The following is a 23,165-nucleotide window of genomic DNA, read 5'->3' as shown; positions in this document are numbered from 1 at the left end:
GAAAGTACACGGGAGATGTCCCGTGTATGTGCTCACTCTCCACGTCCTGGGACCCTTCTCCAGCCCCCAGTCCTGGCCATCAGTGTTCAGTGACCACCCCCCAACTGGTCTCCCTCCAACCCACCCCCACCTCACAGCGGCGATCTTTCTAGAGCATCCGTCTCATCTGGTCTCTTCCCTGCCTTAGAAACTACTCACGACTCCCCAGTGCCTGCAGGACCACGACCGAACCCCTGGCTGAGGTTATAGACCCTCTGAGATGCTCCCCAGTGTCTCTTCCCATGTGCAGTAGACTCCCTGCTCCCCACACTTCAGCCAACACGCTCCACACATTTGCCTCTGGGAACACCCTTCACTCTCTTTTCTGTCCATCCAACTCTTACTCATCCTTCAATGGCCAATTCATTTGTTCTCTCCTCTGTCCTGCTTTCCCCAGCTTTCCATCAAAGTTAGTGGTTTCTTCCTCTCTGTCTGCACAGCCCCCTGGAGCACTGTGTTGGAGTCACCCATGAAATAGAGATCGTATGCTTGACTAGCACATGGGACAAAACTCAAAAATGGTCAACGTTACTCTCAAAGATCCCTCGGGAGAATTCTCTCGCATGCTTTAAGAAGTGAAAAGAAGCAAGGAGCCTAGGACCGTGGGTAGAATGCCATTTTTTGCTTTGGTTTTTGTTTGTTTGTTTGTGTTTTTAATAAGCAGGGACGTGGGGGAAGCAAGAGATATTCACAGTTGCTTGTCTTTGTATCACAGAAACAGTACTGTTCACCTGGGAAGGGGGTAAGAGGAGGGGGAGGGCGGATGGGTGGGTAACAAGATTTTAATGATATGCATGTGTATGAGTTTTGAACCACGTGACTATTTAAAAGAAAGAAAACGAAGGGGCACCCGGGTGGCTCAGTCGGTTAAGCGTCCGACTTTGGCTCAGGTCACGATCTCCTGGTTCGTGAGTTCGAGCCCCGCGTCAGGCTCTGTGCTGCCGGCTCAGAGCCTGGAGCCTGCTTCGAATTCTGTGTCTCCCTCTTTCTCTCTGCCCCTCCCCCACTCATGCTCGTGCTCTCTCTCTCTCTCTCTCTCTCAAAAAATAAATAAACATTTAAAAATTAAAAAAAAAAGAAAGAAAACAAAAGAAGGGGAAAAAGAAAGAGGGCTGGAGGAAGGGGGAGGAAAAGTAAACGCTGTTAGGAAGGCTCTCCCGTATTTGAGTCTGTCGTGCATCATCTCCAATTTCGATGTTTCCCCCTCCGGCGCTGGCTGACCCAGATGAAGGGGGGGTGGGGGGTTGTGTTCGGGCCCACTGTGCACGAGGGTTTAGTTGTTAGTAACTAAAGTCTTATCTGATGTGGCAGGATGCCCAGGTGATGAATTGTTCTCAGGGTCCGAGGGAACAGAGGGCCCCCCGGCTCCTCCCTCCCGCCTCCCTCCTTCCCGCCGGGTGTTTGTTCACTGAGGGGGACTGTGGGCTCCATTGTTCCTTTCCTTTCTCTTCTGCTGCCGGGCAGATACACTGAAGTTTGTGTGGGTTAAATATGGCCATGGGGGGCCCTCACTGTGCAGTTGCAATGGTTGGTTTCACACTGGGGCTTTCGAGTTAGGTAGAAAAGTCATACTACCTGCCGAGCTGTGTGACCTCCGGCTTGTCACTTAACCTCTCTGGACCTCGTTTCCTTCTTTGTAAATTAGGGAGGATACTACCTTCTCAAAGAGCTCGTAGGAGGATTGCGTGAAATGATTTAAGCCTTGCACGTAGCAAATGCCACTCACCCCCGTCATCGCCATCGCCACCGTATCCATGGTGACATACTGTGGCTACTGGTCTCTGTGTGTCTGCCTCAGAGGCCTTCAACTCCGCAAGGGAAGGGCTCAGTCTCCCTCTCCTCTGTGCCTCGTTCCACACAGGTGCCCGGGTAATGAGCGCGGAATCCCAGTACCCAGCAGGTGCCAGTGCTGGTGTTTCCAGGCTCGTGTTTCCAGATCTCAGAGCTGGGCCGGGGCTCTGGCTGTGCCCAGCAGTGTGACTCCAGGGGGCACGGGGACAAGAATAGGTTTCCACCGGAAGTGCCATGGTTAATGCTCAGACTCTGAAGCTAGACAGCCCGTAAAAGCTGCCGCTTTTTTAGCTGTGTGACTCCGGCATTTGACTTAACCCATCGGGGCCTCGGTTTTCTTACCAACAAAACTGAGTTGGTGTGAGAGTTGACTGTCCTCAGCCTCTGATCGGGCGGGACCGCCCTTTACCTTGTGAGCGACCTGGTTTGCTGTGCTGTCTCTGCTCGTGCCATTGCACTGACTTGGAATGCCCTTTCCTCTCCTCTCCCAGACAGCAAACTCCTACTCATCCTTTACAGCCCAGCTCAGGCAGCAGCGTCCCCCACCCCCACCCCCACCCCGCCCAGGTCTTTCCGGATGGCCTCCCTCCAGCTGGGTCAGGGGCTCTCCGGGCCCCTCCGTACATTCCCGGGGCTCATTCTCTCGCTGGCTTGCAGAGCCGAAGAATTCCTGCTGTGCTTTCGTGCTCGGATACAACCCCTCCCGCTGTATCGACGTTTCTGAAATCGGGATGCGGCTGCCACATCCGGTTAACATCTTGGTGTTTCCTCTCCCAGATCCCTGAGGCTTATCGTAATGGCTGGTCTCTGAAGAGTGGATGGTGAGCACACCAGCTTGTGTTAGTTAGGGACGCTTCCCTGCCAGGCTCCCACCCCCTCCCCTCTTCGGATCGAAGCTGGATGCCATTCGGATCTCTGCCTCTCCACTCCGGGCGCAGTCTGGCTCCATAAGGAACCCTCTACGTCCCCCGGAGGCATAGAGATGGCTGCGGAAGGCCGGCTCTGTGAGCAGCCCCCATCACCCAGCGCAGGAGGCCTTGTGGTTCTGGACCCCAGGCGTCAGAAAGTCCCCCTGACGCGTGTGACCCTGGTGCCACCAGGCTGCAAGGGGGCAAGGGAGACACGTCTCAGAGCTTCCCACTTTCTCTCAGACTGCTGTGTGTGGGTGGAGAAGGGGCCGGGGGTGGGGAGGTGGCTCTCGTCAGAGAGGAGCCAGAACTCAGAGGGCGTCAACAGCCCCCTGTCTGAGTCCTGGGTGGTGGCGGGGGCCGGGTCGGGGCGTAGAGGGGATAGGGCTGAACTGTGACTTGACTATTAATGCTCTGAGTGACCTTGGGCGAGTCCTTTCCCTCCTGGGGCTCAGCATCCTCATCTGGAAAACGAGACGGTGCTAAGACCCAGGGATTGGTGGCTGTCTTCTCTTCTCCTCCCCCTCTCTCTCCTTTTAAGGAGCTCTCTCACCTCCACTGAGAAAGAACTAAGCCTCTAACCCTTGCTGCCAGCTGTGTGGTATCACTGCCATGCCCCCTTTCCAGATGAACTTCACAGCAAAGGCTCAGAGATGCCGAGTGGCTTGCCAGAGGCCACACAGGGAGGAGACGGGATTTGAACCCAGGCTACAAAAAACCGAAAAACTTTCACAAACCACCCTGGGACTCTGTCCCGGCCCACCCCAGCCCTGACTCCTCCCCCAGAAATCGCCCCCCCCCCCCCTCAACCCGAAGGCTGGGGAGGGTTCAGAGGGCCAGAAGGGGGCCATCACCGGGAACCACATCCTGTGACAGTTGCCCTGGGGAGAGCTCGCTTTCTCTCCAAGTCTGGGACAGGTGAACGGAAAACAGGCCCTCCTCAGCCCCGCTGGGCAGGACCCACAGCCCAGCCTCCTGTACCATCCGCCCGCTCTGGGAGGAAACCTGAGCCCCGGGCAGAGCCGGCCGCTGGCCCTTGCCACTGGGCCCAAATCGCGGCCTCTGGGCCGACGGAGGAAAAGGATTCCTCTGTACGAAGCCACTCCACAACCCGTCCCCTCTGGGCATATGCCAGGCTCATTTCAACTCCCCCGGGCCTGGGAGCGATTCTTTGCCAGGCGGCAGCTCTGAGCGTCAATCACATGACCCTGTCTTGGAAACCCGTGGAGCTACTGAGCCAGCGCCGGCCGAGTGGGGCAGAGAAGAGAGGGACGCAGCCACTGACCTCCCTCACGGGTGTCTGTGTCCACCTTGTCCCGTCCTCCACACACACACACACACACACACACGCGCGCGCGCGCGCGAGTTCAAGGACTTGTCACTCAATGCCCCATTTTTATTCAGCAATTACTTTAATCTCAGGACCCTCGGAACAGGACACCAGCAGCCGGCCCCGAGCCCTCGGGCCTCTCTCTGGAGGCTGCCGGGACGTGTTTGTGGCTCTGGGTGTGACACTGTATATTCCCGTGCTCCTCGGGGAAGCTCCCAGCAATCCAAGCAGACAGATGGGCGCGAGGTACTTTGCACAGCCTCTGGGCCCCTCCTGCTGCCGTGGGCACTGGCGCCCAGCTCTGGGTCTATGGGGGAGCTGGGCTAGGGCCATCGTCGTAAGCCATGGGAAGCTTAGAATAAGGATCTTCTGTCCAGGGACAGTCACCGCAGAGCAGGGCTGTGCCCCGGTGGGCTCCAAGGGTCTCTAGAGGCAGGGCTGGCTGCGGGTGCCAGCACCTTGGTCGTGGGGGAGGGGCAGTCGTCCCGCTGGCGGTCAGCTGGCGGTTCCCAGGAGGGCTGGACTCCGTGCCCGGGCCCTTGCCAACCTGGGCCAGTGGGTGTGCCACCCCCAGCCCCAGAATCCACCTGCTGAAGCAGCCCAGCAGCCCCTGCACGTGGGGCGTCCCTGGGCAGCGCTGGGACGGGGCCTGTTTCTGTTCTCTCAGCACCTCTGGACCCGGAGTCATCTGAGAACCCGGAGAAGCAAACGCATCGTAGACGCCTGAGGACCCGAAGGGGCCTCAGGAGTCATTCAGCTCAGCCCCTCCTTGCAGCCTGCTGAGAGGTGGCCCAGGCGGCTCATTCATCCTTGAGACGGAGAGCTCACCACCTCTCTGAGGCAGCACCCTCCACCTTGTGGCTGTTTGGGGCCAGGGGAGGGCTGGGCCAGCAGCTTCTGTTTGATGGACGGAGACTGAGTGATGCAAGGTGAGGGCTTTCCTTGCATCTCTCCAGGGGAGGCTTCTCAGCCCCCTGGGGGGGGGGTGGCGAGCTGGGAGGACAGGGTGGGAGAGCGGGGGCAGGGAGAGCAGGAGTCCAGCAGAAGGGAGTCGCCGGAGCCTCTCGTGGGCCCGGCCTAGGATGCCCCGATGTCGTCATAGTCCTCATTGCCAGTGGAACCAGGCTGGGGCCTGGGGGATCCTGTGTGGCCAAGGGGCTTGGGTTAGTGGGAGGCTCGTCACCGCCCCTCTTGCCCCATGGGACAGAGCCGAGCGGGTCCGAGTCCGCCCCCTCCCCTGTGATTCCGGGTGGTGTGCAGTGATGAGACTCCCGTTGTATGTTCTTGGTCGCGGCCAGCTCCCTTGCTGGCCTGTCAGCCCAGAAGGCAGAGCCTCGTCTGTGCGGTGTAGGGCTACAGTCCCCAAGCTTGCACAGGACGTGCTGGGCGACTGAGTGCTGGCAGACGCCCGCCACCTCAGTGTCCCCCCCCCAAGGGACCATCGGCCACTTCTGTTTGAATGCCTCTGCTAATGGGGAGCTTACTTCCTCTCAAGGCACTCTTTGAGTCTTTATCTGTCTCATCCCCATCCATGTTCCCCACCTCCTCATTTTATTTCCTTTCTTTTCCCCTTGGGCCGATGGATCCGATGGATCCAGAGTTCCCTCTACGCGTGCACCCGCTGCCCCTGACCATCCCCCCCTTCTGGGACCCACCTCCCCTGCCGCTGGCACCTGGATACTGAAACTGGTCCGTCGAGGGAGGCTGGGGCGGCGGCTGGAAGTTCTGGTACCACTCCCCGGAGGAGGTGCTGGAGCTGTCGTCAGCCGAGGGCCCTGCCGGAAAGCCCCAGAGCCGGTCACTCTCTGCCTGGGGACAGCCAGCTCACGAGCTGCCAGGGCTAGGAGGCCCTCCCGACTCACAAGAGTGAAGTCCCTGGCTTGACCACGAATAAGAAAATGAAGGTCCGGAGAGGGGTGGAGGCTTGCCCAAGGTCACACAGCAAGTGGCTGCAGGGCTGGGGCTGGGATCCCGAACTCAGCCTGGCTCAGGGCTTCCGGCTGCACACTTCCTCCAGCCAGGCCAGCTACGGGATGGGAGGCTGGGGTACACGCAGAGTCCTCCTGGGCCCAGCTTACCTGAAAAGGTAGCCTGGGAGCCAGCCAGCTCCAAGTTCGGGGGCTGCTCCAAGAAGGGGCTCCTCTCTGTAGAAAACACCTGAGGGGTCCACAGAGGTAGCCTGCTACTGGGGCTGTTGCAGTAATCCTCCCCGGAGGACGTGCTGGATCCCCTGTTGCTTCCTGGGTGGTGCTGAGAGCCCAAGGAGGGCGTGTCTGCGATGTAGTGTCCAGCCCTGGCGGGTGGGACCTGGGAGGCACTCGTCTCTTCAAGTCCTAGGCCAGGAAAGGGAGGATGGTGAGGAAAGAAGCAGCAATGCATCAAGGGGGCTTTCAACTCGGTCGGGGCCGACATCCCCTATCACCGACTCACCTTCCTCCAGGGGAGGCATCTGGAACCTGCTCTGCTGGATCTCCTCCTCCGTGACCCGGTGCCGCTGGGAATCTACAAGCAGAGCAGTGGTGAGGAGGGGTAAAGGTCCACCTCCTGGTCCTGGGAGCCTGGAGGAGGGGTGGGTGGGCCTCGGGACTTGGGAGGGGGCCCTGAGGCTGAACAGTGGAGGAGGACAAGCCCAGGGGTACCGAGGGGTTTAGAATTTCCCATCACACCCCAGGCTCTTGTCCAGCCAGACCCCAAACCTCAATCTCTAACCAGCATGGGGACAGGCTGCTTCTGGCCAGAGACCCCAGTGCCTCGAGCCTCTCTGGCCCGCCAGCTGCCCCTCCTCCTCCTTAAGGAAATAGGAAGAGTCCTGGGCTCTCCGCCCATGCCCTGGAGACTCTGGGCAGGAAAGGGGCAGGTGGTGCCTTCTAGGAGCACCTAGAACTTTCTAGGAGCACCTAGAACTTTCCGGAGTGGAAGCCTTGCTTACATCCAGTTCCCTGTTTCAAAACTGGAGAGATGTGGATTTGTTGAGTCTTAAGGACTTGAGGGTCTGGAACCTTGCCGTCAGCTCTCTCAGAACCGGCACCCCTGAATTTCTATCACAATGTCACAGGATTTTGGACTCCTCGTCTTGCCTCTTACGTGCCTGGGCTCAGGATCCCGCGCTCTAAGGATGCCTCATCCCGGTGGCTCCCAAATGCTGATTTGTGGCACAGAGCAGAAGTGGAATCACCCACCTCCCACCCCATTGGCCCTGGTGTGCCGGGTGGGGCACAGACAACCGGTGGTCCCCATTATCCATTCTCCCCTCGGCCTTTATCTGGACACACAACTGCTTGGGACAGAGGTTTCGTCTGTCGTCCTCTCTTACAGCTGGGGGGGGGGGGCTTAAGTTCCAGCCGGGGTGATGTGGGTGGCTGTGATGTGGGCATCTCTGGCATCCTGCCTTTTAGGGTAGGGCATGCTTCACCTTCCCTTCCTGTCCTGCTGCCCAGAATGTGGATGTTGTAGTGAGCCACGCTGGACCATGTGGACAAGGGCAACAGCTTAGGGATTGCACAGCGGCAAGGAAGGAGGAGCCTGGGTCCCTGCCGACTTCTTAGGACGCTGTCATTTGGGGACCTCCATCACACACAGCCAAACTCTCATCGTTGCTTATACGGTGGGTCCCGGGGAGAACCGGGGAAGGTTTGACAAGCTCCCAAGGGACTTCACAATAGGCATGGGATTCTGTGCTCTAACCTCCAGCATTGCATGGGCCCTGCCTTAAGCACTGTCTTTCCTCGTCCTATCCCCAGCAGGCGGGAAGGAAAGCTGGAAAAGCCGGCTCAGAGGTTCAAGCTGGGCTTGCCCATGAAGGGAGGGGAGGGTGCCAGGTTGATGGGCAGAATGGGACACAGAAGGGGTGTGGGAGAAACCATCTGAATGAATGTCTCTTGCTTGGACTTGCTTGTCTAACACAGCCACAGCCACCTTCCGGTGAGTGTTGAGGGGCGGGTCTTAAGACCTCGCGTGGCCAGAGACAAACGTGGGAAAGAAGGAAGTTGGAGCCATGGAGAGGTCTCTAGGGTCACAAAGTATTGTGAGAGCCTCAGTGTAGGACCATCTGCAGTGGATCCAGTGGGTAAGAAGGGGCATTCAACCCATGTCATGCAGGGGTCACCAGATGGAACCTACGGAGGGTCCCCAGCCACATGGGCCCTCTCCCTGGTAGGGGCGGGTGGGCCCTCGGGAGCCCAGGCACTCACTGTAGAAGGTGGTCAGGGCCACGGGAGGCTGGGCGCTGAAGTCATAATGCTCATAGTCTGAGTCCGAGCTGGAGTCCGAGTCCTTGGGGGGTAGGGCCTGGACCTGGATGGGCAGCTTGGGAACTGGGGAGAGAGCAGAGTTGGGGCACCGGGGAGTGGTGGGCAGAAAGGCACAGGGAGAGGCAGCAGACAGAGCGGCAGGGAGAGCACGGGGTAGCCCATCTTGTACAAGCCCATCCAGCCTGGGTTTTCCAAGCTCCCCCCCCCCCCCCACTTCAAACACGGGGAACTAATAACACGTGTTTATTTCACAAGCAAGGTGCAGTCACTACATGTCAGGCGCTGTTCTAACATTTAAAACATGATCTCGTCTGGATTCTCGGAACAACTCTGTGAGGTAGGTGCATTACGGTCCCTCTTTCACAGCCGAAGAAACTGAGGCACAGGGAGGTTCTCACCTTGCCCAGAGAAGCGGGCAGTGTGGCTCTTAACCTCGAGACCATAACATTCAGTGAGCGAATGCTCTGGGCCCAACTTGTGTGCTAAGTTCTGTATTCATAGTCTCTTCTCAAATACACGGATACCGTGCAGAGAGAATATGTATATAATTTGGCTGAGTTTTGTATTGCTTTTCCGGTCACCGAATGCTTTCAAATAAAGGTGATTTAATGCAGTCATAATGCAATGCAATGAAACTCGAGTTCCTTTACAAGACTTTCAAGAGGTATAAATCCCTACGTTGTAAAAGATGGATGACTGATCTGATTTTTTTTTTTCATTCAGAAAAATGAAATAAAATTATGTTCCAGGAAACCTGGATGGGGCTCTGCAGGAAGGCTGATTGAGGCTATTGAAAGACGCGATAATATCACAAACCTACCAGCCAATTAGCAGGGCAGAACTTTCCTCTGAGAAATGCCCTGTATTATCCAGAACTCTAAAGCCTAGTCTAGAATGACTGCCTTGGAGGGTCCTCTGCCCAGATCGAGGCACGACATGCTCAAGGTCCCACGGGCACCAGTGGGCTGGCTGAGGTCTCATCTCCAACTGGGACGCTGCTTTGACCTACACAGGTCTGACCCTCCAAAAAAGGATTCCTTTCCTGTCCTCCCCAGCCTTCCTCACTCCCAGGGTGGTGGACATCGTACCTTCTTCTTTGGAAATGGTGATGGGAACATCTTGATAGCTATTGATCCCCTCTGGGGTGGTGGTGGGTGGGTGCTGGTCGTTCACCATAATGGGCAGGGCTGAGAGAGGAGAGGCAGAGACGCTATAAGTCACTTTTTGGTCTCTCCCGGTCTAGCTGGTCCTGTTCTCACGGAGATGCCTCTCTCCCCATCTCTCCCTCGAATCCACACGCACGCACGCAGTCTAGTCCTCCCATGGACCGCTTCTGCCGGGCATGCTGGGAAAATCCTGCCCATCGGGAGGTGCTCCCAGGGGTCTGGGCTGGGTGGCCATTGCTGGGTGGTGCTCCATTCTGCTGAGTCCCTTGAGGCCCCCATCCCCCTGAGAAGGCCACACCTCAGGCCTGCTGCTTTCCCTCTCTGGGCCTTTCCTGTGGCTCCCAGAACTCTGCACCTACCGTATTTTCCTTTAACTTTCAAGAAGATGAAGGCTGTGGAGATGAGTAAGCCAAGGAGGAGAATTCCCAGAATGATGCAGAGGGTGAAAAGCATTAGTTCTCGCGATTTCCAGGCTTCTGCTTTCTGGATCGTAGTAGGTTCTGGAAGCAAGAACCCCAAATCAGAAAGAGGAACGGACATAGACTTCTTGCCTCTCCAGCATCTCTGCAGCCGACCTACTTCCCTTTTGGACTTATCTTCCTCCTCTCTTCTTTTTTCCGAATGTCCCCGTCTGCTTTTAGACACTTTATATTGGGAGGTGCCCAAGAAATGTTGAATGAACAATTAGCTGAGTGAGCCTTTCCCCTGGCCACCCGCTCAGTAATCACTGAGTGCCCACTGTGTGCCCACTAGGCTCTAGGGATACAAATACGACATTGGCATCATAGGCCTTGAGGGCCACTGTCTAGTGGGGAGATCAACACATTGACTCAATCCAATATGGCGCCAGGCTTACTGGGAAGGAGGTATGGGCAGGCATGAGGCCTTACAAGGGGCCTTCTCTGGTAGGGCAGGGTGGGAGGTGGACACCGAGGCTGGCTTTCCAGAGAAGGTGACGTGGAGCCACCTCTGGCAGCAAACAGACCATCAGGAGGGCGAGATGTCCTTTCTGTGCCCTGGATGCATCGTTCCCATCAGACACGTACTCCCTGAGGGCAGAGGTGAGGGCCGTGATTCTGGACCTCCCAGCTCCACAGCCCTGATGTGACTTCCTGTCTTCACCCCTCTCTCGGTGCCACCCCTGCTAAAAAAGAACCCAAAGCCTGCAAAGAGGCTATAATGAGGCAGGTGCTTGGAGCCCTCGAGAGAGGAGAGATGGGACTCATCTCCTCCTCGGTGTTAGGCCACAGGGCTGGATGAAGGGTAGTGACAGCACCACAGGGGGCTGGTGGGATGTAAGCATCCTGACCCCCTGGCTGGGCATAGTGACTGCTCCCCACTGCCAAGAAATTACCCTCTCCCTGTTCTCATTTTATCCCCTCCCCTGCATCTGCAAAGGGCTTGACTTGAACCAGGGTGGGAGGTGGGTTTAGCAGCAGGAAGTGGGTGTAAGAGTGGGTGTAAGCTGGGCTGCGGGGGCCATGAAGAGACCAGTGAATTCGGGCCCAGAGGGACAGGCTGAAGGCAGGGCTGTGGGGCCAAGGGCTAGAGTGTGGTCCTTGGAGGTGGATCTTTCTTTGCTCTTTGAAGGCTGATGAGGCTTCCCACCTTGACCTCAGAGAGAGAGAGGGAGTATGCGAGTGGGTGTCTGGGGTCCTGGCAGGAGTTCACCCTACAGCCCGTACCCTTCCCAGCGTTCCATTCCCTCTCTGTGCCTTCATCCATTGCCACTTGTCTGTCAGGACTTAGTGCCCCTCCACTCCATCCCCAGGCCCCTGTCCACCTTCCTCCAGTGGAAGCAGGGGACGGCACCCAGCCGGTGAACCTGGGCCAGGCCCCCTGCCTATCCCGGGGTTGCCAAGGGGCTCCGTGCCCGGACTAACTAATCACGAGAGCACCTAATGCTCCGGCAGGGCTTACCGTGTGCTCTGCCCTGTTCTAAGTGCTTTAGAAAAATGAATTCACTGGAGACTCACAGCAATGCCAGGAGAAAGCTATGGCGATTATCATCCCCACTTTATAGTCAAGGGATCTGAGGCTCAGAGAGACTCAGCCCAACATTACCCAGCTAGCAGGGGACACGGCTGGGCTTTGAGCCTCAGGAGTCTTCCTGGAAGTCAGCCAAGCTACACACAGCCGGCGGGCAGACCAAGCCTGGTTCAGATCAGAGCCTTGGATGCAAACTCCGGCCAAATGCCGGCTGGCTGCGCCTTCAGCTTTTTTCTCCGTGTAAAGGCTCTAATGAGACCTCCCCGATGGGGACACCAGGAGCATTACAGGGCCGGGAACTAATGATGGCAAAGCTCTGGACCGGTGCCCGGGATGTTATCAGCCCACTGACTGTGAGCTACCACTGGCCCGTGTCAGACCAGGTCAGCGCTGGCTCTCTCCAGCTCTGTTCTCCTGCCCGACAGGAGAGTGGGCTCCTGTCCATGAAATACCAGGATTCGGGAGAGCTGTGGAGCTTACGTGGCAGGGAGGGGAGAGGAGAGGGGCAAAAGCACCCACAGAATGGAGGCCGGGGACAGGGAGGGGGCGGAGGGAGCGGCAAGTCCATCGGCTGGAGGTAGGGGACGTGAGAGGCGTGCACCCACCTCCCTGAGAAACCGCACACCCAGCGACACTCACCCACAGTGACCGGCTGAACGCTTGCAGGGGCTTTGGAAGTGGACAGGTTGAGCAGACTTCGGGAGCCTGTCGGAAAGCACCGATCACTTACTCAACACGTATTACCAAGCACCCACTGTGTGCCAGTCCTTGTGTTAGAAACTGAGCAAGACAGACAAATGACCTGGAACTTGGGGGTGCATATGGGTAAGAAAACCTGCCTTTCCCACCCCCCACCCCCCACACTAAGGAAACTTCATGCTGGGAAGTTTCTTGGGTTAGAGTAAGAGGCTGATGAGAAAAGAACGATCCTTTCTTTCTGTAAAATCTGCTACAGACCCCAAATCTCTTTTTCTGTCAAGTCCTGGGTTCGTTCTTCACATTGGCCTTGGGAGCTGGGAAGCCGACATTATGATCACTATCATAATCGCTTGACAGGTAAGGGATGGGGCTTACAAAGTCCCTTGGTGGATATCACCCGATTTCCCAGCTACCCTGCGAAAGGACAAGGATCAGCAACCACACGGTCATGGAACTGAACCCCCCCGCCCCCGTGGGTAAATGGTGGAGCTAGGCTTCGTAGACAGGTGTCTGAGCTCCCTCGCGACGCCTAATGCCACGTTTCTCTGGGTCTAACGCTCTGGCTTTGTCATAGTTTAACACCTCCGAAATTGGGGCGATGGCATCCATTGTTACAACGGATGGCGTGCCACGAGTTTATTTTGGCAGCATTGTTGTCCTTTATGGTACATAAAATAATAAGCGTGACCTCCCGATGCCGCCCTAGATTTGGCGAAATACGGCAGAGTCCGATTCTTAGTGGGGAAATGAGGCTTAGCGGAAATAAGAGGTACCGGGTGCTCCCCAATGCCTGGCACGTGATCGGGGCCCCAGACTCTGTCGCTGATGTTACTATTAGTGTCTCCCACTGTTATCCTTCTATGCCACCAGCCCTGGGATAGCAGTTGGTTTCATGTCCTTGAGCCAGTTCCGGTCAACAGAGACCATTGCTTAGCATGCAGGAATGTCTCACCAAATATTGGACGTCACGATCTGGGGGCTGAATCGAGGAATCTGGGGGCAAGAGTGCCCTGATTAATTAGCCGTGTCTCCCTGGGCATGGTAAGGGCAACGGTCCCTGGAAGGCCAGTAGTTGTCATTCCTGACCTAGTCCAAGCCGTGGTCCCTGGCCCACCAGTTCTCAGGCTTCAGATTCGGGTGGAATCGCTAGTCTACATCCGGGGGTAGGTGAGGTAGGGGTGGGGAGGAGGGATACCTGAGCAGAGGACTCTGGCTGCCCTCGACTGTCTGCAGAGATAGGGGTTGTTGAACCTCCAGAAGCAATCGGAGGGGGTGGGCTCCTCCCCCTTGCATGAGTAGTACATTTTCCCCGGCAGGGAATGGGGCAGCCCCTGGAGTCTTGTGGCCACGGTCCCACAGCCCAAGGTCCGGCAGAGCACCTGGGCCTCCGAGGAGTACCACTCACTGTCACACACTGTGCTCCAGACCCCACGGAAATGTACTTCCACCTGCCCCTCGCAGGAGTCGGCGCCCCCAGTCAGGCGCCAGGACTGGTGCTCTGCAGAGGAGAGGTGCGGGGGGTGGGGGTGGGGGCAGAGTCAGGTCAGGACCCTTTGGGCTGAACCCCCCCGCCCCCTCCCCCCCAAGCAGGCCTGGCTCATGGATGCAAACACCCTACAGCCAACCAGTCTCCAGAATCAGTGTCCTTCCCCGTCTATATCTGCCCACACATCATCTGCTGCCATCTACACCGGCCCATGCTGCTCTGCTACTCAAACTGTGGTCCGTGGATCTGCAGCATCGGCGTGGCGTGGGATCTGGTCAGAAACTCAGTCTCTCAAGCCCTGCCCGCACCTACTGAGTCAGAATCCCTATTTACCAAGACCGCTTCTCCCCAGACCCCATGCCCGCGCACGAGTAGAAAGAAACACTGGCTGGACCAGAGCCTCGTGGCCTCATCTGGAAGGCTGACAGCCTCCTCCGTCCGGCTCCCCTTGCTGCTCTGAACCCGGTGACCGGCTGGCCCCGGGGAAGAGTCTCACCACCGATGTGGCTTCCTCCAGGAGGTGGGCAGGCTTAACCTCCAACTCTGGAGTCCTGTCCCCCTCTAAACTCCACCTGGCTTGCTTTCTTAGGGCGCTTGTCACTCTCTCCCTCCGATGTTGCCTGTCTCTTATGTGCTTGCCTCTTATTTGCTTGTCCCCGTATTCGCGGGGACTCGACCTCGCTCCGGCAGGGGTCATCCCTCCCGGCTCCCAGTAAGTGCGGGTAGATGACCCCCGGCTCACCTGAGCACAGCACGCCGGCGTCCTCCTTGTGACCGCAGTAGCCGTTTCCTGGCAGCCCAGGGCAGTCCCACAGGTGGTCCTCGGTCCCCGAGCAGTTCACCTGGTCCCGGTGGATGGGTCCTTGGCCGGGCGCGAAGTGCAGGCCGGGCAGGGCCTGGACCGCCCAGCCGCAGTTCAGCTGCCGGCACACCACGTGGGCGTCCTTCAGGTCCCACGTGTCGTCGCACACCGACCCCCACTGGCCACGCTCTAGCATCTCCACGCGGCCGGCGCACGGACCGCTGCCGCCCAGCAACCGCACCGCGCGGTTCTCTGGGGAAGGAGAAGAGGTTTGTGGGTGGTTGGGAAGAGCGTGGGGGGAGGGGGGAGGCTGGTCCTAGCGGTGGATCCGATGAGACGAGCTGGTAGCTCGGTGGGCAGGACTGGAAAACCCAGTCAGGGCTGAGGACCTAGTGGGCAGACGTGGGGGACTCCGCAGGACTAAGGACCTGTGGGTGGGCTATGGGGCCGGTGGGAGGGGCTAGTAACCTGGTGGGCGGGACAGGGGCAATCTGTGGGCTGGCGGACTGGGTGGGCGGAGCTGCAGGCTGGTGGGTGGGGCTAGAGGCCTGGTGGGCGGAGCCCGAAGAGCAGGCCGTCCTCGGGGCTGGAGAGCCGTGCTGCTAAGGGACACAGGGAACCTGGCATATTTATGCACATGGGAGGTAGAGGCAGAGATAGAGGTCCTGGGCGAAAGCAGAGGCGGGACCAGTAGGTAAGGGCTAGAGACCCAGTTAGGATTGGGGAGCCAAGGGGTCAGGTTGGGGACCGCAGTGGCGGAGCTGGAGATCTAGTAGGGGGAGAGGTCCGGCGTCCAGCTCTGAGGACTTGCTCAGAGCTGGAAATGAGACAGTGCTGCAGTCCTCCGGTGTGGGAACCAGCTGTGCTTGCATTGGTGGCGGGTGGCCGGTGGCGGGCGGCGGGGGGTGGGGTGGGGGGTGGGGGAAAGGAGGGTCCGGCGGGCAGGCCTTGGGTCCAGTGGCCAGGGCTGGGGACAGGAGTGAGGGACAATGGCTTGAAGGCCTGAGGGTAGGGCAGGCAGGGCCAAGGTGGCGGTTTACTTGTACCTGCGCAGGTGACCTCAGCTGGCCTGTCGCTGTCGCACGGACGCTCCACCACGTCGCAGAGTGGCCACTCGGGCCCTCTGCACAGGACGGCGGGCGCCAGGGCCAGTGTGGCGTTCGGGGCCTCGCTGGCGTTCCCCGCGCCTGGACCAGGCGGCAGCTCTGAGGGCGTCAGGGTGGGCTGGACGGCTGCCCCCGCCCCGCCGCAGCTCAGCGCGCGGCACGCGGCCTCAGTGGCATTGTGGTTCCAGAACGCCCCGCACGCGGGCTCCCACGACTTCCGGATCCAGACCTCCACCGTCCCGCTGCAGTGGCTGCTCCCATTCACCAGGCGGATCCCTAGCGGCTCTCCTGGAAGTGCCAGACGTCAGCTGAGACCTCCACCGATTGGGACTCTGCAGATCCCAGGGATGGCAGTGGGGGGCGGTGGCTTCCAGGGGCTCCACCGCTGACCTGCTGTGTTACCTCAGACTATACCCTCCTGGGCTCTGGGCCTCAGCCTTCCCATCTGCAGAATGGGGCTGGGCTGGTTCATCCCCAATCCCCCTTCGGGGCTTGACCTAGTTCTCCTTAGAGTCAGGAGACGGGGGCTGAGGGTGACTGTAGAGGTTAGGATGCCTTTGTTCCATCTAGGATGACAGAGAACCAGGGGTCCAGTCCCCACAAACCTCCCTCTCTTGCCCCTGTCCTCAGGGCACCCTTGTGTGAAGGAAGGGCAGAGTTCTGGGTGCCAGGCCCTGCCCTTGTACTGTGGATGCCATGCGTCCACTCTTAGGCCCCTCTGCTGTTCTGAGGGTTACCATTGAGGCCGCCATCATGACCTTGAAGCCCTGGAGGATGGATATGGGGTTGGTGATGGGGTTGAAGACGGGCTGCTTGGGATGGTGGTAACCCAGACACCGTCCTTGGGGAGCCACCTGCCTATTTTTGCCCAGGACTACACCCTCAGGATAGCACACAGTTTTGCACAAAGTAGGTACTTAATATGTGTTAAGTTAATCAAGGACCCACTTGGGAGAACCCCTCCCTCCCCAACTAAGAGTTCTTCAGCTTGTTCTCAGCAAGTCTCCTTAAATTGCTTACTGAACATTTTGACCACCCATACGTGACATTTTATTTTAAGGTAAGCCCCTTGCCCAGCGTGGGGCTTGAACTCATGACCTTGAGATCCAGACCTGAGCTGAGATCGAGAGTCGGATGCTTAATGGGCTGAGCCACCCAGGTGCCCCAAGCATATGTGACATATCAAAGATGGCCTTTCATCAGTGGCCTTTCAAAGATGGCAGTTCTAAGATCTCAGAGGGAAGGTGATGGCAGGACTCAGGCACTGAGCCAGGAAGTTAGGGAGCCTCCCTGATACCCTAAAAGTCTGTTTCCTTTCCCCATCACTCAGGACACCCCCCGCTTGGTCTCAGAAAGCTGGCTGTGCGCCCCAGAAAGATTGTTTCCTTACCTGACTCCAAGGGCTGGGTCTCTGTGCTGCTGGTGTTGGGCTGGCCGGATGGGGTTGGAGACGGGTGACCTGAAATTAACCAGCAGCGGCCATGGTGGGTGAGTGAGCACAGAGGTAGAGGGCACAGAGGTGTCTTCAAGGACAGGGGACACTTTCTGGAGCCACTTTCTGTGGCTATGTGGGGACCTTGACACGACATGGCCCTGGGCCTTGGGCATAGTTGCCTCCATTCAGGGTAGGGAAATTCTCAAGCTTTCTTCTGGGGCATTTTCCACCTCCCCTTTGAATTGTGCAAACGTGCTCAGACATCAGAGTAGAGCAGGGAGGAGTGATTGGGGGCTTTGGGGACACACTTCCTGGCTGAGTGACCGTGGATGGGCTACTACCCTCTCTGGGTCAGAGTCCCAGTTTGTTGGCAATAGCACTTAGGCAGGTATTGTGAGGCGAAAAGGAGTCAATACCTATAAAATACTAGACCTACAGAAGAAGCTCAGATGGGAGTTATTGTCAGGAAGAACATTGTTGTTTGGAAAACCTGTTTGAGAAACTCACACCAGGCTTCTGGGTAATCGTGGCATAGGGGGGCGGGACCATCAGACTGCAGAGCTTTCAGATGCGGAGAAACTAACATTTGCCAAAGGCTGAAGTTATGCTAGGTCCTCGCACATAGTATTCCATTTCCCTCCAAACAGGCAGTGAGGTAGATATTAGCGTTTGCTTTTTACAAATTAGGAAAGGGAGGCCCAAAGAATAGAAACCAATCGCCTGGCCCAGATGGTACCCCTTTGTCTTTCCAGAGCCCTGTCGTCTTGGGCCCCTGGGGGCTGACCTGTTTGGGCTAAATCAGCATCTCCCTAGGCCCTTTAGCTTTTGCTTGGCTCAGCCGACGGGGAGCCCCAGCAGAGGTAGGAGGGAGGGAGAAGCGTGGAGTGGTAGGTGCTTATTCCCCTGGCTCCTCCTGTCCTTGACTCTCTCCTTCCAGGTCTCACTGACCACTCCCTGGTCTTGTCTCCTTGGGTCCAGAGTGGCAACAGCTCAGCCACTTCTGGTTCTTGCTTACCTTATCCTTTGTAAATAGTCTTTTTGTTTTTCTGTGTGTTTTTAAATGTTTATTTATTTTTGAGAGAGAGAGAGAGAGAGAGAACACACAAGCAGGGGAGGGGCAGAGAGGGAAGGAGACAGAATCCCAGGCAGGCTCGACACGGTCAGTGCAGAGCCCGACGTGGGACTTGAACCCACAAACTGAGATCATGACCTGAGCTAAAGATGCTTAACCAACCGATCCACCCAGGCGCCCCTGTAAATAGTCTTTTTGTAAATAAGCCCCTTCAAAGTCTCCTATTTTGAAAGCGCCTCCCGTTTCCTGTTGGGACCCCGACTGATATTGGCCCGAGGCACCCCCGCCCCAGCTGAGCAAAAAACAGAGCTTGGATTTGAACAGTCTCCGAGGAATGGGCTCCGTGCTGGGCGGGGATATTCCAGTTTGCAGACGCAGAAAGGGAGGACTGTGGCCAGGGCCGCTGTGCTCCCAAAGGAGCGCTCCTGCATTCGGGGTCTCTCCCCTGTATTCAGAAGGACGTGTGCTCACTGATGGGCCGATGTGGGGAAGAGGCAGCTGGGGAAGAGGCAGCGAGCCTCCTTCGTCCCTTCCTTCTCTTTCTTCTCTTTTGACCCAGTATTGGAGGCCCTGATGCAACCACAAGATGGAGGGAAATGCGGACCCAACTGGAATTTTGTGTAAGAAGTAAACCTTTTTTCCGCTTCACATCCTGGTGCCCCCTCCGAGAAAACATACGCAAACCCTCCAAAAAAACAAAAAACCCAGAAGTGAACCTCTGCTGGGGTAAGCCATGAAGATTTCACCCTATGTTTGTTACCCCGGCCCAGCCTGGCCTGGCCTGACTGATCTAGGGGCTGCAGACTCAGGCATGGCTGCTACATATTCTGAGAAGCTTCTCCGGACTCGTACCCAGTCATGCGCGCAGGCGCACCCAACGCTCAGGCCTGCAGACACAGCTCTCCTGTAGGCACCCATGTGGGCCACTCCATCACTCAGACAGAAAGTAATCAGGCCTAGAATTGCCTGTCCTTGCCAGCTCCCTGCTTGGCTGCCCGGCCTGACCCCCGGGGAGGGAAACGACTCAGAATTCAGAGCACAAACTCTGTGGCTAATGGAATATTCAGAACCAGGATCCAGACGCCCCGAGGTTAGGACTGCAGAATCCCGGTTCCCACAGCAATGGTCCCAGTGCCACAGAGTAACAGTTTTCAATACGTGTGCCAGGGCCCGGGGTGGGGAATGGGGTGTTGGCTGGGGCGTGTATGTGCTTGTGATTGTGGTGGGTGTGTGAGTGTGTGGTTGTGACCATTTGTGTGCAAGCGTCTCTGTGTGTGTGTGTGTGTGTGTGTGGAGGGCCCTAGATCGACTGTGTGTGTCTCTCTGGGTCTGGGAAACCACTCTCTTGTGTGCAAAAACACACATGCTTTCTGCTAGACCAGAAAATCCTGGAGGGCGGGGCTCAAAGCTGAACCAGCCCTGTGTCCCAGGCTGTCCAACCCCGTGGTTGCTGATTGGCTGATGGAGGAGTGAGTAGACCTGCCAGGTTTTATTTTTTTTTTTTACATTTATTTATTTTTGAGGGACAGACAGAGACAGAGCACACGTGGGGGAGGGGCAGAGAGAGAAGGAGACACAGAATCCGAAGCAGGCTCCAGGCTGGGAGCTGTCAGCACAGAGCCCGACGCGGGGCTCGAACTCACAAACCGTGAGGTCATGACCCGAGTAGAAGTCGGACGCTCAACTGACTAAGCCACCCAGGCGCCCCTAGACCTGCCAGCTTTAAGGACAGCTGTCACCAAGGCAGTTTATTCATTCTCAAGGGTTTGTTTCCTGTGTCCCAGGCATTTTCCTGCCCCCAATCCCAAGAAGGGATCCTGGCTTTTGTGTTCTCTGAGTCCTGTGCCTGTAGGAACAAAAGAAGAATTTCCCTCCCACCCTCCTTGCATCCAGGCCTCGGCTGGCACGCGAGGCCCAACGCAGCACCAGTGCGTCCCAGGCATCATTGCTGCCTTTGTCCGGTCCTGCGTCTCACACTTTTCTTTGCATTTGATTCACTTTTTGCTGGAGTAAATTTATTTGAAAAGGAACCGTTACCTTTTCCCGGGAATCTGCTCTACAGCATTAAGATACTCAACTATAACAGTGTGGATTGCGGTGTCTTGGATGGCTAATCACTGGACACAGAGTGAATGCTCATTCGTTGGGGAAATGGAATGAATTATGGCCCATTTACAGCATGTCCTCTGATGCCGCCTTTATAAAGAATGAAATGGACACACACCGGTTGGAGGGGTTTCCATCCTGTGTTGAGTAAGGAAGCAAGATGCAGGAAAGGAGGTGTAATGTGATACAACTTTGGTAAAGCGATGGCCAAAAAGAAAAAAAAAACACCTTTTATGAACTGGTACGATTCTATGGACATGGGGAAGAGTGTGGGGGGAAAGACAGAGGGGGCCAGATTTATGGGCATGTGACCTGTGCATTCACAGGCCCCCAACCCAGAAGGTTCCCTGGATGTGGTTTAGTGCTGTCTCCATCTTGAAATTCTTAATAGTTTTTTAACAAGGGGCTCTACATTTTTCTTTTTTTTTTTCTTTTTTTTTTTTAATTTTTTTTTCAATGTTTTTTTATTTATTTTTGGGACAGAGAGAGACAGAGCATGAACGGGGAAGGGGCAGAGAGAGAGGGAGACACACAGAATTGGAAACAGGCTCCAGGCTCCGAGCCATCAGCCCAGAGCCTGACGCGGGGCTCGAACTCACAGACCGCGAGATCGTGACCTGGCTGAAGTCGGACGCTTAACCGACTGCGCCACCCAGGCGCCCCTAGGGGCTCTACATTTTTCTATTGCACTGGGGGGGCCCCTTCACATTTTGTAACTGGTCCTGGGGCCGAGCCTTATGCTGGTGGGAGAAGAGAGGGAGAGAGAGAGAAAGCAAACAAGGAAAGAAGGAGATAAAAGGCTGTATTTAGAAAACCATGGGTGGTATGAATCCATTTCTATAAAATCAGGTACCGAGGTAGACGTGTGCAAACTTAGCGAATATAGAGCACAAATGGACTTTTAGTACGGCGTGCCCCAAATGGAAGCTAACTGCGAAACTAAGTGTACTAAAAGGAAAGCCGCGTAAGAAATATTAAAAGGCGCGTCATCATCGAATAAAGACGGTCTCTTTGATAGGCTCAGAAAGAATGACAGAGCCTCGAAGAGAAAATCATTAAAATAATTGAATCTTTTTCTTCCCACGCGGCTCCGTGTTATTGGATACTAAACTCGGTTATGCTGTGTGCCCCACAAAATCATCTTGAGTTGTGCCCCCTTCCCCGTTCTGCAAAAGTATAGACCCACAGGGATGAGAGATGGAGGGGAGGGCTCCGACCGGGGGGAGAAAAACTTACCCCCCCCCCCCAGCGCAGGACGACGGACAGCAGCTTTTCCGGCCGGCCCCGAGCAGAACAGGCCAGGACCCTGGACAGGGTAGCCAGGGGAAGATGCCAAGGGAACGTGAAATGTAGGCGACTGAGGACAGGAAAAATGAAGAGTCACCTTGCCTGGAGGCTGAGAGACACTTGTCCTCCTCTTGTGTCACCCAGGCCCGTGGGACCCCCCGGGGCTTGGAGAGCTGGGGGACATGGAAAGGGAAGAGGCGTAGACCCTGAAGGAGAGGCCGAGGCCCAGCTGGCCGGCCCAGTGTCAGAGCAAGTGGGGGAGGGGAGCTGTCAGGCCCCTTCGGGGTCACCAGAACACCGCCCTGGGCACACCCGGCACACGGGGTGAGAGAAACACCAGCTGAAGGCTCCAAAGATGTGCCGAGAAAAGCATAGACATAATAAGTGTTTGCCGAGAGGATGATGCTGCAGGGCCGGGGTTTGGGGGAAGGCAGGGTGGAGACGGAGGGCTACAGCCACGTACGTGGAGGGGGCCCACAGAGAGAACCAGCGCGCGGAGGGCAGCATGTGTCACCGGTCACAAGCACATTGTTTTCTTTTTAACATCAGTATAAAGTGTCATGAGCCCACGTCAACGGCCTTGAGAACAACAGCAGCAGAGCCCTTTTGATCCAGTCATTTCGTTTCTGGAAACCTGTCCTAAAGAAATAATCTGGAATACTCCATAGAGATTAGAGGCCATGTGTCAGAATTGGAAAGTTCTAGATTCCTTTCCCCACCTGAGCCCTTTTCTGTTGTTGTTTTTTTTTCCTTTTAAGAGAGTGTGAGTGGGGGAGGGGCAGAGAGAAGGAGAGAGAGAATCCCAGGCAGGCTCCGTGTTGCCAGCGCAGAGCCCGATGCGGGGCTCGAACTCACGAACCGTTAGATCATGCCCTGAGCCTAAATCAAGAATCGGAGGTTTAACTGACCGAGCCACCCAGGTGCCCCCGAGCCCTTTGCTAACTGTGCGATTCAGGCAAATCATTTAACTTCTCTGCGCCTCGGGCATTCCCTCTGTAAGATGGGAACAAGAAGGACCCCCCAGTGCAGGCTCACCGTGAACATGAAAATATACGACACACTTTAGACAAAGCCTTCCCTTCCCTTGTTTCTAATGAGAAAAAAACTTACAGTCCTCTAAACTGGGGACAACTGAATTGTCTAAAAGCAACTGGCGGATCGGTTAGGAGGATCAACAATAAAAATATTTGCAAAAAGATATTCACAAAGAGTTTTTAATGATGTGGGGAAAACTACAAATACTTTGGGCTCTCCCCTCTGGCCCCCGCCCCCACCCAGCCCGGTTTTAAGCTTCTGAAGGTCTTCTGAGACCCAGAGGGAGCCCGAGTTCGGTCCCCCATTCTGTCCTCTCCTTGAACCCTGGACTTTTTCCCTCCGTGGCCCCAGTTGCATGCAGTTACGGTGGTTTTAGTGATGTGCTGTTGATTCCCATCAGGCCCGCTAGATTCTAAGGGTCACAGGGACAGGGATGTTCCATATCCCCGGCACTTGGCACAGTGCTTTGCCCAGAAGAGATGCTAAAAGGATATAAATAAATGAAATGTGATCTCTACTACAGGAAAAAAAAAAAAAAAACATAGGAAAAATAAAAACACTAGCAGGAAATATGCCCATACGGCGAGTTTTGTTGTTTTCTCTCTCTTTTGGTTGCTTTAAATTTTTAAAATCTTCTACGACAAATTAAAAATTAAAGGTCTCC

The 23,165-nt window shown here is 56.3% G+C and overlaps 1 protein-coding gene across 6 annotated transcripts in view; it reads right to left on the bottom strand.

Annotated features, from left to right (window-relative positions):
• Positions 1–4,113: 4,113 nt before the first annotated feature.
• The window catches only part of CD6 (CD6 molecule), a 40,714-nt gene continuing 21,662 nt past the window's right edge, over positions 4,114–23,165 (bottom strand). Inside the window, exons 2-13 of one of the 6 annotated variants that reach the window (XM_058689194.1) lie at positions 16,957–17,025; positions 15,507–15,854; positions 14,401–14,712; positions 13,368–13,670; positions 12,113–12,178; positions 9,844–9,984; positions 9,407–9,505; positions 8,259–8,381; positions 6,499–6,570; positions 6,147–6,401; positions 5,724–5,843; positions 4,114–5,210 (exon numbers count right to left, since the gene is read on the bottom strand). In XM_058689194.1, coding sequence (XP_058545177.1) covers positions 5,146–5,210; positions 5,724–5,843; positions 6,147–6,401; positions 6,499–6,570; positions 8,259–8,381; positions 9,407–9,505; positions 9,844–9,984; positions 12,113–12,178; positions 13,368–13,670; positions 14,401–14,712; positions 15,507–15,854; positions 16,957–17,025 — 1,973 coding nt within the window. In that variant the 3' untranslated portion in view covers positions 4,114–5,145. The remainder of the gene's footprint in view (positions 5,211–5,723; positions 5,844–6,146; positions 6,402–6,498; positions 6,571–8,258; positions 8,382–9,406; positions 9,506–9,843; positions 9,985–12,112; positions 12,179–13,367; positions 13,671–14,400; positions 14,713–15,506; positions 15,855–16,956; positions 17,026–23,165) is intronic. The other 5 variants (XM_058689195.1, XM_058689196.1, XM_058689199.1 and 2 more) reach the window with 5 other exon arrangements.

Source organism: Neofelis nebulosa, chromosome 10 (assembly GCF_028018385.1).
Source record: "Neofelis nebulosa isolate mNeoNeb1 chromosome 10, mNeoNeb1.pri, whole genome shotgun sequence".
NCBI lineage: Eukaryota > Metazoa > Chordata > Mammalia > Carnivora > Felidae > Neofelis > Neofelis nebulosa.
Note: the sequence above shows the minus strand (reverse complement) of the source record. Positions and strands in the feature narration are given on the sequence as shown.